We start from the raw sequence: 17,376 nt of genomic DNA on the forward strand, positions 1-17,376 counted from the left end.
TACTATATGGCTATTTGTATAGCGAAGGTAAGATGTAACTATGTAAGGTATCTGCCGACAATGTCTTTGCTACCAAAATACGGATCATCTCCCAGAGCATTTTCGGTTAATAGGATTACATGAGTTTGGAAATTTCACACAGTGAAAAAATATTTATTTACTTATTTACCCATGTAGTGATAATTAATTTACCCTTTCTGTGCATCAGGAATATAAAACCTGTGGCTTTAACACAGACGCCTTCAGCGAACTGTCTCAAAGACGGAAGTGTTTCTTGTGGATGAGAGGCGCACCCCTAAATACAGGTCTACCTACTCTCTCATTCCAGATTCCACTTCTAACTCAATTCCACTTGAGACATTTTCCACTTTTTGTAACCTTTGCACCATCCTTCATCCTGACCTTCCCCTCTCTCCTGGATCTGCCTGCCTGCAAGTCTTCACCTTGTTGGGAATAATGCCTGTGTAATAATATCAGTTTAGTGTTTAATTGTGGTCGAATTAGAAAATATTTGCTCACATCCTAAAAAAATCTGAGGTCTAAAATGTCATGATATTGTACAAATTATTACTCATTTTCTACAAAGACGTGAAACAAGCTAACCATCCTTTAGATATACACAATTACTATTATTTGAACATTTTGGGTATGCTTTTATAAAGAAAAGTTACAATCATGGCAAATAACCAGTCCAAATATTTAAAATTAGGTTAACAAGATAAATTATGTAGTTTACACCCTCTTTTTCTTTCTGCCCTTGTTTTGACCCACCATCTACTTTACTCTGTCCATCTTACAACATTATTTACCTTATCTTGGCTTTGCATTTTCTTCATCCATCTTTATTAGGGCCTGATTCAAAGCCAGCTGAAGTCAAAGGAAAGACTCACACTTACTGAGGACTGCATCAGCTCATTAGTGCCAGTCCTTTTGTTGTCTCCACTCACTTTCTGAAGGCTTTTAAAAATGAGTGCTATCATTTCTCTAGTCTCCCATCATCCATTAGTTTTACAATAGGCTTACATAAATAAACCATAATACTGAAATAATGTGCTAAGGGCAAAAAGTTTCTGTAAACAGTCTGTATTCGGCAGCGGCAGCTCCTTCTTGATACAAGGATGACGTCTGCCAGGAGAAAAGTCCTTGATGAGACTTAAGATGGCTGAGGATACCAATCCGTGCACTACAGGTTTTTCCACATATGTGACAGGTGGTTGCGTGGAGAGAGCACAACTGCAGATTAGGATGCTGTACACTTTCCTTCCTCCTCCGCCATTTCTCAGCCTGTTTTAGCAAGGTGATTCTCTTCAAAATGGGTTCCAGCTTGATGTATGATGCAACGCCATTGCAGTCTATTGACAATCAGTTCTTCCTAATTCATGGGGTCAATGGCTGTCTTCTTAAGACATACTTTCAGGGAGTCTGCAGTGTTTCCTCTGTCCCCCATGGATCCTCTTCCCATGATTAAGTTGAGAAAAGAGGACTTGCTTCAGAAGACAAGTATTAGCCAGCTGCACGCAACGACATCCCCAGAAAAGGTGATGCTTCATAATCTTCACCTCAACATTCGTGATGTTGGCTGCAGAGAGAACACTGGCATTGGTGTGACACTCTTCCCCTCTGATACAGAGAATCTTCCCAAGGCAGTACTGTTGGTACCACTCCAGACGCTTAAGATGGCTTGGATATGCTACCCAGGTCTCGCACCCAGAAAGGAGAACGGGGATGACTACTACCTTGTAGACCAGGATCTTAATTTCCATTCGCAGATCTCTGTCAAAGACATGATGAAGCAACGTTCTGAAGGATGTGTTGGCACAACAGATCCCATGTTCGATCTCTACATCAAGATGGGCTGACGAGTAGAAGTGGCTACCAAGGTAAGGGAAATGCTCAATGTTTTCCAGGCATTCACCACTGATGACAATTTGTGGGAGAATGGGGGCAACTTGTGCTGGGGCAGGCTGATGGAGGACCTCAGTCTTCTCAATGTTGAGGGAAAGTCCCAGGCTATGATAGGCGCCTGAGAAAAGATCTAGGGTGGATTGCAAGTCAGCCTTGGTGTGTGTGACATATACCAGCCTATTGTTTGGGGATTGACAAAAGCTAATTTTTGTACATTTACAGCACATTTTGGTTTCATTCTCATTACTTCTATTCCATCTCTTCCCCCGCCCCCCCCCCAAACACAAACAATTTCCCTCCAGCCCCAGAGTGGATGCTTATCGGTGAGTAATGTGTTTGCTCAGGTTGAATGGTATCATTAGGTAAAATGCACTTTCTGGACTTTACCACATTTGACAATATTTACTAATAATTCCAAGGCGGAAAAAAGAGGGTTGTAACATGAGTCGCTTTGGGAGTAGAGAATGATTGGGAGTGGATAAACAGACTTTCCTCTTAAAATTAAAAAAATATATAAGTTATTAGCACTGGATATAATTGTTACTATTACATTCATTACTTGTACACATCCACAGCACACAATGGGCCAAATTCTGCCTGCCTAAGTATACAAGTGTGTGGCAGAAAACCAAGCTGGCAGAAGAATTGAGAAGTTTATCAAACTTCACAGAGGTAGTGTTCTAACCATCCTACTCAACAGGAACCATGGAAAGGTGTAACACAATATGGAGACTACACCCACTGATCACCTGTACCTGCATATACGCTCCCGACCCAGCAATGACCTCTAAGGAAGCTCCCACTTATTCACTGTCTCAACAGGAATAGATTGTGTGAAGAGGCCAGGCATAGGACTAACTGGAGAATGACCCAAATAATCAAAGCACTTAGGGTATGTCTACACTACGAAATCAGGTCGAATTTATAGAAGTCGTTTTTTTAGAAATTGGTTTTATATATTCGAGTGTGTGTGTCCCCACAGAAAATGCTCTAAGTGCATTAAGTGCATTAACTCGGCGGAGTGCGTCCACAGTACCGAGGCTAGCGTCGACTTCCGGAGTGTTGCACTGTGGGTAGCTATCCCACAGTTCCTGCAGTCTCCACTGCCCATTGGAATTCTGGGTTGAGATCCCAATGCCTGATGGGGCTAAAACATTGTCGCGGGTGGTTCTGGGTACATATCGTCAGGCCCCCGTTCCCTCCCTCCCTCCGTGAAAGCAAGGGCAGACAATCGTTTTGCGCCTTTTTTCCTGAGTTACCTGTGCAGACGCCATACCACGGCAAGCATGGAGCCCGCTCAGGTAACCGTCACCGTATGTCTCCTGGGTGCTGGCAGACATGGTACTGCATTGCTACACAGTAGCAGCAGACGGTGCAATATGACTGGTAGCCGTCATCGTCATGTCCGAGGTGCTCCTGGCTGCGTCGGCCAGGAGTGCCTGGACCGACATGGGCGCAGGGATTAAGTTTGGAGTGACCTGACCAGGTCATTCTCTTTAGTCCTGCAGTCAGTCCTATTGAACCGTCTTATGCTGAGCAGGCAGGCAATACGGATTGCTAGCAGTCGTACTGTACCATCTTCTGCCGGTCAGGCAAGAGATGGGGATGGCTAGCAGTCATATTGCACCGTCTTCTGCCGAGCAGCCATGAGATGTGGATGGCTTGCAGTCCTTCTGCACCGTCTGCTGCCAGCCAAAGATGTAAAAGATAGATGGAGTGGATCAAAACAAGAAATAGACCAGATTTGTTTTGTACTCATTTGCTTCCCCCCCTCCCCTGTCTAGGGGACTCATTCCTCTAGGTCACACTGCAGTCACTCACAGAGAAGGTGCAGCAAGGTAAATCTAGCCATGTATCGATCAGAGGCCAGACTAACCTCATTGTTCCAATAAGAACAATAACTTAGGTGCACCATTTCTTATTGGAACCCTCCGTGAAGTCCTGCCTGAAATACTCCTTGATGTAAAGCCACCCCCTTTGTTGATTTTAGCTCCCTGAAGCCAACCCTGTAAGCCATGTCGTCAGTCGCCCCTCCCTCCGTCAGAGCAATGGCAGACAATCGTTCCGCACCTTTTTTCTGTGCGGACGCCATACCAAGGCAAACATGGAGGCCGCTCAGCTCACTTTGGCAATTAGGAGCACATTAAACACCACACGCATTATCCAGCAGTATATGCAGCACCGGAACCTGGCAGAGCGATACCGGGCGAGGAGGCGACGTCAGCGCGGTCACGTGAGTGATCAGGACATGGACACATTTCTCTGAAAGCATGGGCCCTGCCAATGCATGCATCATGGTGCTAATGGGGCAGGTTCATGCTGTGGAACGCCGATTCTGGGCTCGGGAAACAAGCACAGACTGGTGGGACAACATAGTGTTGCAGGTCTGGGACGATTCCCAGTGGCTGCGAAACTTTCGCCTGAGTAGGGGCACTTTCATGGAACTTTGTGACTTGCTTTCCCCTGCCCTGAAGCGCATGAATACCAAGATGAGAGCAGCCCTCACAGTTGAGAAGCGAGTGGTGATAGCCCTGTGAAGCTTGCAACGCCAGACAGCTACTGGTCAGTTGGGAATCCATTTGGAGTGGGCAAATCTACTGTGGGGGCTGCTGTGATGCAAGTAGCCCACGCAATCAAAGATCTGCTGATATGAAGGGTAGTGACCCTGGGAAATGTGCAGGTCATAGTGGATGGCTTTGCTGCAATGGGATTCCCTAACCGTGGTGGGGCCATAGACGGAACCCATATCCCTATCTTGGCACCGGAGCACCAAGCCGGCGCAAGGGGTACTTTTCAATAAACTGCAAGGGGTACTTTTCAATAGTGCTGCAAGCTCTGGTGGATCACAAGGGATGTTTCACCAACATCAACGTGGGATAGCCGGGAAAGGTACATGACTCTCGCATCTTCAGGAACTCTGGTCTGTTTCAAAAGCTGCAGGAAGGGACTTTATTCCCAGATCAGAAAATAACTGTTGGGGACGTTGAAATGCCTATATGTATCCTTGGGGACCCAGCCTACCCCTTAATGCCATGGCTCATGAAGCCGTACACAGGCACCCTCGACGGTAGTCAGGAGCTGTTCAACTACAGGCTGAGCAAGTGCAGAATGGTGGTAGAATGTGCGTTTGGACGTTAAAAGGCACGCTGGCGCAGTTTACTGACTCGCTTAGACCTCAGCGAAACCAATATTCCCACTGTTATTACTGCTTGCTGTGTGCTCCACAATATCTGTGAGAGTAAGGGGGAGACGTTTATGGCAGGGTGGGAGGTTGAGGCAAATCGCCTGGCTGCTGGTTACGCGCAGCCAGACACCAGGGCGGTTAGAAGAGCACAGGAGGGCGCGGTACGCATCAGAGAAGCTTTGAAAACCAGTTTTATGACTGGCCAGACTACAGTGTGAAAGTTCTCTTTGTTTCTCCTTGATGAAACCCCCCGCCCCTCGGTTCACTCTACTTCCCTGCAAGCTAACCACCCTCCCTTCCTCCCTTTAATCATTCCTTGCAGAGGCAATAAAGCCATTGTTGCTTCACATTCATGCATTCTTTATTCATTCATCACACAAACAGGGGGGTGACTACCAAGGTAGCCCAGGAAGGGTGGTGGAGGAGGGAAGGAAAATGCCACACAGCACTTTAAAAGTTTACTTTAAAATTTATTGAATGCCAGCCTTCTCTTTTTTGGGCAATCCTCTGTGGCGGAGTGGCTGGTTGGCTGGTGGCCCCCCCACCACGTTCTTGGGCGTCTGGGTGTGGAGGCTATGGAACTTGGGGAGGAGGGTGGTTCGTTACACAGGGGCTGTAGTGGCAGTCTGTGCTCCAGCTGCCTTTGTTGCAGCTCAACCATACACTGGAGCATACTGGTTTGGTCCTCCAGCAGCCTCAGCATTGAATCCTGCCTCCTCTCATCACGCTGCCGCCACATTTGAGCTTCAGCCCTGTCTTCAGCCCGCCACTTACTCTCTTCAGCCCGCCACCTCTCCTCCCGGTCATTTTGTGCTTTTCTGCACTCTGACATTATTTGCCTCCACGCATTCGTCTGTGCTCTGTCAGTGTGGGAGGACAGCATGGGAGAACAGTGTGGGAGTACAGCAGAGAACATTTCATCACGAGTGCGTTTTTTTTTCCTTTCTAATCTTCACTAGCCTCTGGGAAGGAGAAGATCCTGTGATCATTAAAACATGCAGCTGGTGGAGAAAAAAAAGGGACAGAGGTATTTAAAAAGACACAGTTTATAAAACAGTGGCTACACTCTTTCAGGGTAAACCTTGCTGTTAACATTACATACATAGCACATGTGCTTTCGTTACAAGGTCGCATTTTGCCTCCCCCTACCGCATGGCTACCCCCTCAACCCTCCCCGTGGCTAACAGCGGGGAACATTTCTGTTCAGCCACAGGTAAACAGCCCAGCAGGAACGGGCTCCTCTGAGTGTCCCCTGAAGAAAAGCACCCTATTTCAACCAGGTGACCATGAATGATATCTCACTCTCCTGAGGATACCACAGAGAGATAAAGAACGGATGTTGTTTGAACGCCAACGAACATACACTGCAATGCTTTGTTGCACAATGATTCCTGAGTATGTGTTACTGGCCTGGAGTGATAAAGTGTCCTACCATGGAGGACGCAATAAGGCTGCCCTCCCCAGAAACCTTTTGCAAAGGCTTTGGGAGTACATTCAGGAGAGCTGCGAATGCCAGAGCAAAGTAATCCTTTCACATGCTTGCTTTTAAACCACGTATAGTATTTTAAAAGGTACACTCACCGGAGGTCCCTTCTCCGCCTGCCGGGTCCAGGAAGCAGCCTTGGGTGGGTTCGGGGGTTACTGGCTCCAGGTCCAGGGTGAGAAACAGTTCCTGGCTGTCAGGAAAACCGGTTTCTCCGCTTGCTTGCTGTGAGCTATCTACAACCTCCTCCTCCTCCTCATCTTCTTCGTCCCCAAAACCTGCTTCCGTGTTGCCTCCATCTCCATTGAAGGAGTCAAACAACACGGCTGGGGTAGTGGTGGCTGAACCCCCTAAAATGGCATGCAGCTCATCATAGAAGCGGCATGTTTGGGGTTCTGACCCGGAGCGGCCATTCGCCTCTCTGGTTTTCTGGTAGGCTTGCCTCAGCTCCTTAAGTTTCAAGCGGCACTGCTTTGGGTCCCTGTTATGGCCTCTGTCCTTCATGCCCTGGGAGATTTTGACAAAGGTTTTGGCATTTCGAAAACTGGAACGGAGTTCTGATAGCACGGATTCCTCTCCCCATACAGCGATCAGATCCCGTACCTCCCGTTCAGTCCATGCTGGAGCTCTTTTGCGATTCTGGGACTCCATCATGGTCACCTCTGCTGATGAGCTCTGCAAGGTCACCTGCAGCTTGCCGCGCTGGCCAAACAGGAAATGAGATTCAAAAGTTCACGGTTCTTTTCCTGTCTACCTGGCCAGTGCATCTGAGTTGAGAATGCTGTCCAGAGCGGTCACAATGGAGCACTCTGGGATAGCTCCCGGAGGCCAATACCCTCAAATTGTATCCACAGTACCCCAAATTCAACCCGGCAAGGCCGATTTAAGCGCTAATCCACTTGTCAGGGGTGGAGTAAGGAAATCGATTTTAAGAGCCCTTTAAGTCGAAATAAAGGGTTTCATCGTGTGGACGGGTGCAGGTTTACATCGATTTAACGTTGCTAAATTCGACCTGAAGTCCTAGTGTAGACCAGGGCTTAGATAACAGTGATAGAAAAAAGCCAAAATAGATGGTAGATGAGACAGATAGAATGTTTATTCTGATTAGTCATATATTCAGAATATTAATATTTCAGTTTTCATGTAAACCTTGTTCAGAGAAGGGGATGGATAATATGCATCTATTCAGGAGCCTGCCAGAGTTTTATGACTGTTTCAGAAGTGGACATCCTTTTCTAAGCCGTGCTCAGCCAGACACCTGTAAGCATGAGGAGTTACTGGTGAAAAAAGACTGGAACTGCTTAATTTAGAGAGGAGACCAGTAAAGGGGAAATGATAGAGGTATACAAAATAATGAGGCAATAATACCCAGACACAGGGTGGGAAATGAGATTTATGGGCTAATCTGATATTCTTGCCTTGCAGAGCAGAATGACTTGGAAAATGCAGGCTACATGGCAGTGCTTCTGACCATTTTAATTAACTCATTGTCATCTGGTTTCCAGCCTGATCATTTTGTCATTTCGCAGGTAAAACTCAGTGCAAGTTTTGTCTGACAACAGCCTTCAGGGTTAGGACTTTAATGAAGTTGTGACATCTGCCTTTCAACTCAAGCAGATGTGGGTGTGTCTGGATGTGTTTATTTGCCAATCCCACAGTGGCAGTCACAATGCTATGATACAAACCTGACTAAGATTAATGTTTAAACTCTGTGGTTTTGTCATTATATTAATTCAGCAAAAGTAAAACTGTAGTGTTCACTACCTGGTATAGGGATCAATTTAATAAATTACTTGCATATAGTTATTGTAAAGATTTTAAGGGTGACCACTGAACGCTGCAGTTTAATAAAAGCAGGCTGCATTTTTCTTCTTACTCTTGCTGCTATAAAAACTAAATTCAGTTTGTTAATGAAGACTACTATTTGAAGAGGATTAAAAGATGACAGATCTTGCCTATAATTTCTTACTAGTCATAAATTTACAGCACTAATTCAAGATGGTCATTAAAATGAAATGAAAATATTTTAATCTACTTTTGCCATTAATCATGACATTTTTAACCAGACCATTCAGCTACGTTATATGAAACAGATTAATATTCTTTACAATGTCATAGCTTTCCATTTCTGCTCATTCTACATGATATCCTCCTCCTCTTCTTGCTCACAGAAGATTTTATAACTCAACTTCTCTTCTTTTTTCCGCTCTCTCTCTTTTCTTTTTTTAAAAGCCAGATGGCCAAAGCTCTTACCCTTTTGTTATTGAGATCTATGACCTCACAGACCACGCTAGTTGAAATAGAAGACATGAAGGTTTGGAGAACATCCTCTTGGAAAACAAGCTCATGTGTCAATTAAAATCAAGAGAGGAAAACATCTCTATTATGTAACAAGAAATTGATGAGAAGAGTGAACTTTCAGATCCTCCCATCTAGCTGAGTTCAGCATGAGACTGAAGAAGTCAGGGCAAAGTTGCCTTCAAGACACCTTCATACTCCCAGATCCTGGTGTTTGGCTGGGGACCAGTCCACTCTTTCGTATACGTTAGAGAAGCTCAAGGGGCCACTGGCAACCAGAGATTGCTGGGGCTTAGGGATGCTATGGCCTTGCCCCATTCCCATGGGCCATACCCCTACGCCAGAGGCTGGCTGGGCTGGTGGCGTAGTAGCTGCCACAATGGCTTTACAGTATACAAGCTTTCCTCTTTCTAGGGCCAGATTCTCGGCCTTTTTCGGTTGCTTTGTGCCATGGTAGCAGCACACAGCTGCCTGAGCATAGGTAGGATCAGACCATGGTTATTTTGTGGCCCTTGCCTCAAAATGCAGGTTCTTCACAACATGGAGCTCTAAGTGAAGCAACTGGCATGTTCAGTGAGTATTGTATGTGAGAAGCAGTCCCAGTGTGGGCTGCCAGGCTACAGGCCATTTTTGCCTGCTGGTGGTGCCTGTAATCAGACCACTCCAAATAGCAACATATATGTATTAAATAAGCTAGCTGGATGCTTGGAGCTGCTACCTGCTAAATAGGTGGCAAGATCTCAGGCTAAGCAGGATCTGAACAGTACCATCTGCTGGCCAATAGTGCCATGCCATAAATCAGGGCCACAAGCCAGCATGCCACCCTGTTCTAACAGCTCAATCTTTCCCTTTCTCCAACCCAGGCTGCCTGACATCATGAGAAGCACAAGGACAAAAAGGGAACATAAGTAATACGGGGCCACCCCTCCTCAGGATGGTCCTGTAACCGGTGATCCAGCCCAGGAGGCCTGGGGGTTTGGGGCAGGAGCCATTGCTCACCTCTGCTGTGCCTGACATCCCAGTGTAACCTATTGGTGAGTATGTGTTACAAGGCCCCCTCTCTAATGATCACAGAGGATATGAGTTATTACAGCCCACAGTTACACAGGCCTTGCCTCTTTAGCTCAAGCCATGGGAGCTCATGCTTTTAGTTTGCAAAATTTATGCTTTCTACTGCACTCAGTGTATGCTATTGATAACAGAGATTGGCATAAGATGAGCAGGTAACTTCAAAGCAATAATGAAATATTAGATGGGATCAGAACGATAAGATCAGCTTTCTTGAACACATATCACTAATGGGGATGTTTGCTTTGCCATGCCAAATTGACTATTAAGTGTTTATGATTTACCAATATTGCTACTCTGAGTGTCTAAGCCTTGAGACTAACATGCAATGATGACTTGAACTACATCTAAGACCAGATGTAATTATGCATTTTATTTGTACACATTCATGAATGAATCCAGGCCCTTACTCCATAGCCTCAGAGGGCCCTTTGACAGCAGAAAAGGTGTGACTCCTCTGTGAGAGGGGGTGCTCGATCTAGGGAAGAGCTGCCATGCATTGGTTGCAAACCCTTGACACAGCACAAAGATCCACTCCACACCAGCTTGCTACATGGAAGGGACTGGGTAGGGCAGACCTGAAAACTGTTCATTCAGTTATTTCATTTACTAATCTAATAAAAGAAGCTGTCTTTTATACCACATTTCAAAGACTTTTTCTACCAAAACTACATTTGCTCAATCTAATCTAAGATGAAATTCAGTAAGGACAAATGCAAAGTGCTCCACTTGGGAAGGAACAATCAAGTGCACACATACAAAATGGGAAATGACTGCCTAGGAAGGAGTACTGCGGAAAGGGATCTGGGGGTCATAGTGGACCACAAGCTAAATATGAGTTAACAGTGTAACACTGTTGCAAAAAATGCAAACATCATTCTGAAATGTATTAGTAGGAGTATTATAAGCAAGACACGAGAAATAATTCTTCCTTTCTACTTTGCGCTGATTAGGCCTCAACTGCAGTATTGTGTCCAGTTCTGGGCGCCACATTTCAGGAAAGATGTGGACAAATTGGAGAAAGTCCAGAGAAGAGCAACAAAAATGACTAAAGGTCTAGAAGACATGACCTGTGAGGGAAGATTGAAAAAATTGGGTTTGTTTAGTCTGGAGAAGAGAAGACTGAGAGGGAACATGATAACAGTTTTCAAGTATATAAAAGGTTGTTACAAGGAGGAAGGAGAAAAAATATTCTTCTTAACCTCTGAGGATTGAACAAGAAGCAATGGGCTTAAATTGCAGCAAAGGCGGTTTAGGTTGGACACTGGGAAAAACTTCCTAACTGTCAGGATGCTTAAGCATGGAAATAAATTGCCCAGGAAGGTTGTGGAATCTCCATCATAGGAGATTTTTAAGAGCAAATTAGACAAACAGCTGTGATGGATGGTCTAGATCAGGGGCGGGCAAACTTTTTGGCCTGAGGGCCGCATCAGGTTTCTGAAATTGTATGGAGGGCCGGTTAGGGGAGGTTGTGCCTCCCCAGACAGCCAGGCACAGCCTGGCCCCTGCCCCCTATACGACCCCCCCCCCACTTCTCACCCCCTGACGGCCCTCCCAGGACTCCTGCCACATCCAACCCCCCCTGTTCCCTGGGGACCCTTGCCCCATCCACCCCTGCTCCTGGTCCCCTGACTGTTCCTGGACCCCCTACCCCTAACTGCCGCCCCACCACCCCATCCAACCCCCCGCTTCCTGACTGTCCCCCTGGGACCCCTGCCCCATCCAACCACCCCTTCTCCCTGACAACCCCCAGACCCCTCGCCCCTAACTGCCCCCCACCACCCCATTCATAGAATCATAGAATATCAGGGTTGGAAGGGACCCCAGAAGGTCATCTAGTCCAACCCCCTGCTCAAAGCAGGACCAATTCCCAGTTAAATCATCCCAGCCAGGGCTTTGTCAAGCCTGACCTTAAAAACCTCTAAGGAAGGAGATTCTACCACCTCCCTAGGTAACGCATTCCAGTGTTTCACCACCCTCTTAGTGAAAAAGTTTTTCCTAATATCCAATCTAAACCTCCCCCACTGCAACTTGAGACCATTACTCCTCGTTCTGTCATCTGCTACCATTGAGAACAGTCTAGAGCCATCCTCTTTGGAACCCCCTTTCAGGTAGTTGAAAGCAGCTATCAAATCCCCCCTCATTCTTCTCTTCTGCAGGCTAAACAATCCCAGCTCCCTCAGCCTCTCCTCATAACTCATGTGTTCCAGTCCCCTAATCATTTTTGTTGCCCTTCGCTGGACTCTCTCCAATTTATCCACATCCTTCTTGAAGTGTGGGGCCCAAAACTGGACACAGTACTCCAGATGAGGCCTCACCAATGTCGAATAGAGGGGAACGATCACGTCCCTCGATCTGCTCGCTATGCCCCTACTTATACATCCCAAAATGCCATTGGCCTTCTTGGCAACAAGGGCACACTGCTGACTCATATCCAGCTTCTCGTCCACTGTCACCCCTAGGTCCTTTTCTGCAGAACTGCTGCCTAGCCATTCGGTCCCTAGTCTGTAGCTGTGCATTGGGTTCTTCCGTCCTAAGTGCAGGACCCTGCACTTATCCTTATTGAACCTCATCAGATTCCTTTTGGCCCAATCTTCCAATTGGTCTAGGTCCTTCTGTATCCTATCCCTCCCCTCCAGCGTATCTACCACTCCTCCCAGTTTAGTATCATCCGCAAATTTGCTGAGAGTGCAATCCACACCATCCTCCAGATCATTTATGAAGATATTGAATAAAACCGGCCCCAGGACCGACCCCTCTCCTTCCTGACTGCCCCCCTGGGACCTCTGCCCCCATTCAACCCCCGTTCCCTGCCCTCTGACTGCCCCAACCCCTATCCACGCCCCGACCACCCCCCAAACTCCCCAGCCCTCTATCCAACCCCCCCTCTGCTCCCTGCCCCCTTACTGCACTGCCTGGAGTGCCAGTGGCTGGCAGTGCTGCTGCACCAGGACAGGCAGCCGCGCCACACCGCACAGCACAGAGCACCAGGTCAGGCTGGGCTCTGCAGCCCTGCTGCCCAGAGCATTGCGCCACATGGTGGCGTGGCCGTGGGGGACGGAGGACAGTGGGGTAGGGGCTGGTGGCGAGCATCCTGGGCCAGGAGCTCAGGGGCTGGGCAGGACGGTCCCTTGGGCTGGATGTGTTCCACGAGCCATAGTTTTCCCACCTCTGGTCTAGATAATATTTAGTCCTGCCATGAGTGTAGTGGACTGGACTAGATCTCTCAAGATCCCTTCCAATCCTAGGATTCTATGATTCTATAAACTAATGTACTTCAGAAAGGTAACCCATCAATTGTTATTCATCTTCATTATGTATTACTATTATTTGCATTATGGTAGTGTCTCGAGGCTCCAACTGAGATCAGAGTCTCCTCATGCTAGAAGTAGACATACTACACACATAATAAGAGGCAGTCAGTCCCTGTCCTGAAAAACTTCCTGTATAGACAAGTCAGACAATGGCCGGGAGGGGAAATGGAGGCACAGAAAAGGCAAAGAGCTTGCGCATAGTCACACAGCAGGTCAGCGTGGCAGAGCTGGGATCCAATCTGTTGTGTCTTTGCTCTCTACCCATCATTAAGAATATGAGGAAACCATGCAAACACAGTAAGGTTCCAAATAACTGTATTCACTAACTGAGACACACAGACACTGCTGCTCGGGTAGATTCTGGTGGCTTTCGCCTCCCTTCATAAGCTCTACTCTATAAAAATATGTATGAAAGTTACTCAGGGAACTGTATGGTAATATTCCACTTTGGAATGAAGAAGTTACTCACCTTGTGCAGTAACGATGGTTCTTCGAGATGTGTGAGAGAGACGGGTTCCCCTGCTCCTTGGGGTGCCACCTGGAACTGGGGTACCAGTAAGCCTGCCTAACCCACCAGCCTGGGCTCCCTCTCACTCTGTGCTACTGCTGACAAGTTGCTAAGCTCTCCAACCTTGCTCTTTCACCAACAGACTCACAGGCTGGGATACACCCAGCTGCAGCACTACACACACAGGTTCTTTAACCAGCCCCTGCATGGGAAGGCACAGCTAAGGCACCTCCCAGTTGCTAAGACACGCACCCCTCTTTGGAGGGTAAACCCCAAATTATACCGTCTTGCACTGCACGGGGAACTCTACAGCATAAGATCATAAAATTCACCTCCTCCCTCAATGCAGAGAGAGATATGCAACAGCTTTTTGCCCCAAGCTATAATTTCCACACACTGCTTTTAGACAAAATAAAAACAAGTTTATTAACTACAAAAGATAGATTTTAAATGATTATAAGCAATAGCAAACAGATCAAAGTAGATTACCTTAGTAAATAAACAAAACTACACCAAGCTTAAGACACTAGATAGGTAGGATATGAGTTATCATATTCTCACCCTGAGTGATAAACAGGCTGGTAGATTCTTAGGGCACAAGCTGCCTTGGCTTTCCCAAGTTTTCATATACAGGGTAGCAATCTCTCTAGCCCGGGACCATCACTTTCCTCCTGTTCAGTCTTTATGCCTCAGGTGTTTCCAGGTGTGTTGTTGTAGGGATAGTGAGGTACCATCATGATGTCATTGTCCCCCTTTTATATCTTCTTCCCACTTGCTGGAAAGCTCTTTTGCTGGGACCTGGGTCAAACAGTTCCCATTGTGTAGTGCTATCTCGGAGAGGTTTCCATTGTACACAGATCCTGCAGTAATCCCTGTGCTTGTGTGCATTTCCTCAATAAGCTATGAACATTGTTTGGCCTTTTTACTGTTGTGCCCAAAAGGCTGATTGTGGGTGTTTTCAACCTCACAACATGTTTCAGTAACACATACATAACCAAACTTCCTAACTTCACATACAATGATAGCACATACCATCCAACAAGATATTAACATCTAGGAGATCAAGACTTTTAGAATGATACCTCACAAGGCATACTTTGTACAAAACATATCCTAACTACAAGACAGTGGTGAATATTGGGGTACCAGGGTGTCACAGTGTGTTCTTATGGGTGCTCCACTGTAGGTGCTCTTATGTCCTTGCACCGCTGATTGGAGAACTTTGATAGCAGTGTCTGTTCGGCCCTCACATGTGCTGTACCCTCCTCATGCCCTGCCAAGAGGCTAAGCAGTACACGAGGGCAAACCCCCCTCAGTTCCTTTTCTACCATAGAGTCCTTGACAAAAGCTCTGAAATAGATGGGAGGAGGGTGGGTTGTGGAGCACCCAAAGGGACACACATCCCTAAGAATCATCATTACTGCACAAGGTGAGTAACTTCCTCCTCTTCTTCGAGTAGTGCCCCATGGGTGCTCCACTGTAGGTGACTCTCAAGCAGTATCCCGACTGCAGGGCAGGGCTTTGGAGTTGAGTCCATTATGGATGAAAGTACCATGGAGCTGAAGATGGCATCAGAAGTGGAGTCCCTGGTAATCGTGTAATGTTCTGCAAAGGTATGCGCAGATGCCCAGGTTGCTACTCTACAGATTTCTGAAATAGGGAAGGGACATTTTTGAGGAAGGCAACGGAGGACAAAACCAACCTCCTGTAGGGAGTGCAGACTCTGTATGGAGGTGTTCTGTTGTGAACCTGGCAGCACTGTTTGAGACCCATTTGGAGAGACTCTGGGCTGATATCTCTGTGCTCTTAGACCTCTCTGCAATGGAAAGGGAAAGCTTAGGAGACTTCCTAAAAGCCTTCATCCTATCCAGATAAAAGGCCAGGGACGTGAATCAGTTGGTTTATGTGAAAAGGGGAGGTCACTTTGGGGGCAGACAGAGTGACCTTGTCTTGAAAGAATATTGTATAAAGGGGGTGTGCCATTAGTGCTGCTGCTTCCCCTATTCTCCTCCCCACAGTGGTCGCCACCAGCAAGGATGTCTTTATCGACAGGTATATGAGCGAACAAGTAGCCATGGGTTCAAAGGGAGGTCTAGTCAGGTGTTTTAGTACCAGGTTTAGATCCCATGTTGGGGTGGGATGTCTGGATTGGGAAAAAGGTTTACTATTCGCCTGAGAAACTGTTTTGTGGTTGGGCATGAAAACACGGAGTATCCCTCTACTTGTTGATGGAAGGTTGCTGTAGCCACTAGGTGAACTCTGAATTAACTGAAGGATAGCCCTGATTTTTTGAGAGTCAGTATATAGTCTAGAACTATTGGGAGAGTAGCAGATGACAGGAAAATTTGTCTAGAATTACACCAAACCTGAAACCTGGACAACTTTTGCAAGTATGATGTGCGGTAGATATTCTACTGTGTAGTAATACTTCTGTACTTCCTCAGAGCAGGATCTTTCTATGCACTGGAGCCATCAAGGAGCCAGGCTTGAGATGGAGTATCCGCAAATTAGGATGGAAAGTTTGTCCTTCGCTCTGCGATAGCAGGTATGGAGTGGGTTGGAGAGAGATCAGTGGGCACACTGCCAGTTGTGACAGGTAAGGGTACCAGGTCTGTCTCAGCCAGGTGGGAGCAATCAGTATGATGTTTGCTCTCTCTCTCTTTTTATCTTTAATAGGGCTTTTGATGGGGGAAAAGGCATAGAGAAGGTCCCTGTCCCATGGAAAAAGGAGAGCATCCCCCCTGGAGTGTTGCCCTATCCCTGCCCTGGACCAGTAGAGTGGACATTTCTTGTTCAGGTAAGTGGCAAACAGGTCTGTCGATGCTGTCCCTCATCACCTGAATAGGCCATGAAGTATTGCTGCGTTTATCTCCCATTTGTGGTCATGTGGGAACTTGCAACTGAGACCATCCACTATCGAGTTTTGTACTCCTAGAAAGTAGGCCGCTGATAATGTGACGTGGGACATGCACCCAGTTCCATAACTTTAGTGCTTCTGTGCAAAGGGAGGGTGATCTGGCTCCTCCCTGTCAATTTATGTAGTACACGCATGCTGTGTTGCCTGTTAAGATTCTTGCGTGTGTACCCTTGATTAGTGGGAGGAAATGGGCGCAGGCATTCCTGACCACCCTGTGTTTGACTAGGTTGATATGAAGAGACATCTCTATGGATGACCATTTGTCCTGCATCATAAGGTCATTCAGATGCGCACTCCAACCTATGATGGATACATCGGTAGCAAGAAGTAACAACAGGGAAGTTTGTGAGAAAAGGATCCCCATGCAGATATCTGCTGGATTTTTCCACCAATCTGGGGAGCATTTCACCCTGGTGGTTAGTGATAGGGGTTTGTCTAATCTGTCTCTGTTTGGTCTGTAGACTGAGCTGAACCACATCGGAAGGTACCGCATGTAAAGTCTGGCATGAGGTATCACAGATGTGCCTGCCACCACATGCCCCAGAAGTTGAAGGCAGTGTCTGGCTGATGTTTGAGGGCTGTTTTGTACTGTCTCTATGAGCATAGCCAAGGTGTAGAACCTGTATTGCAGCAGGAGTGCCTTCGCCTGTAACGAGTCGAGGCTGGCCCCTATCAACTCTAGGTGCTGTATGGGGTGAA

General features: G+C 46.9%; 2 protein-coding genes across 6 annotated transcripts in view; both read right to left on the reverse strand.

Moving 5' to 3' along the window:
• Positions 1–17,376, reverse strand: part of MSRB3 (methionine sulfoxide reductase B3) — a 147,286-nt gene that overhangs the window by 32,784 nt on the left and 97,126 nt on the right. The gene's annotated exons all lie outside the window — the stretch shown is intronic.
• Positions 5,662–7,522, reverse strand: LOC140906804 (myb/SANT-like DNA-binding domain-containing protein 7). Its single transcript, XM_073331471.1, has 2 exons — positions 6,671–7,522; positions 5,662–6,090 (listed from the first exon to the last, which is right to left on the reverse strand). The coding sequence occupies exons 1-2, from the start codon at positions 7,224–7,226 to the stop codon at positions 6,035–6,037; spliced, it is 612 nt and encodes a 203-aa protein (XP_073187572.1). The 5' UTR covers positions 7,227–7,522; the 3' UTR covers positions 5,662–6,034.

This window comes from Lepidochelys kempii, chromosome 1 (genome assembly GCF_965140265.1).
Source record: "Lepidochelys kempii isolate rLepKem1 chromosome 1, rLepKem1.hap2, whole genome shotgun sequence".
Classification (NCBI taxonomy): Eukaryota; Metazoa; Chordata; order Testudines; family Cheloniidae; genus Lepidochelys; species Lepidochelys kempii.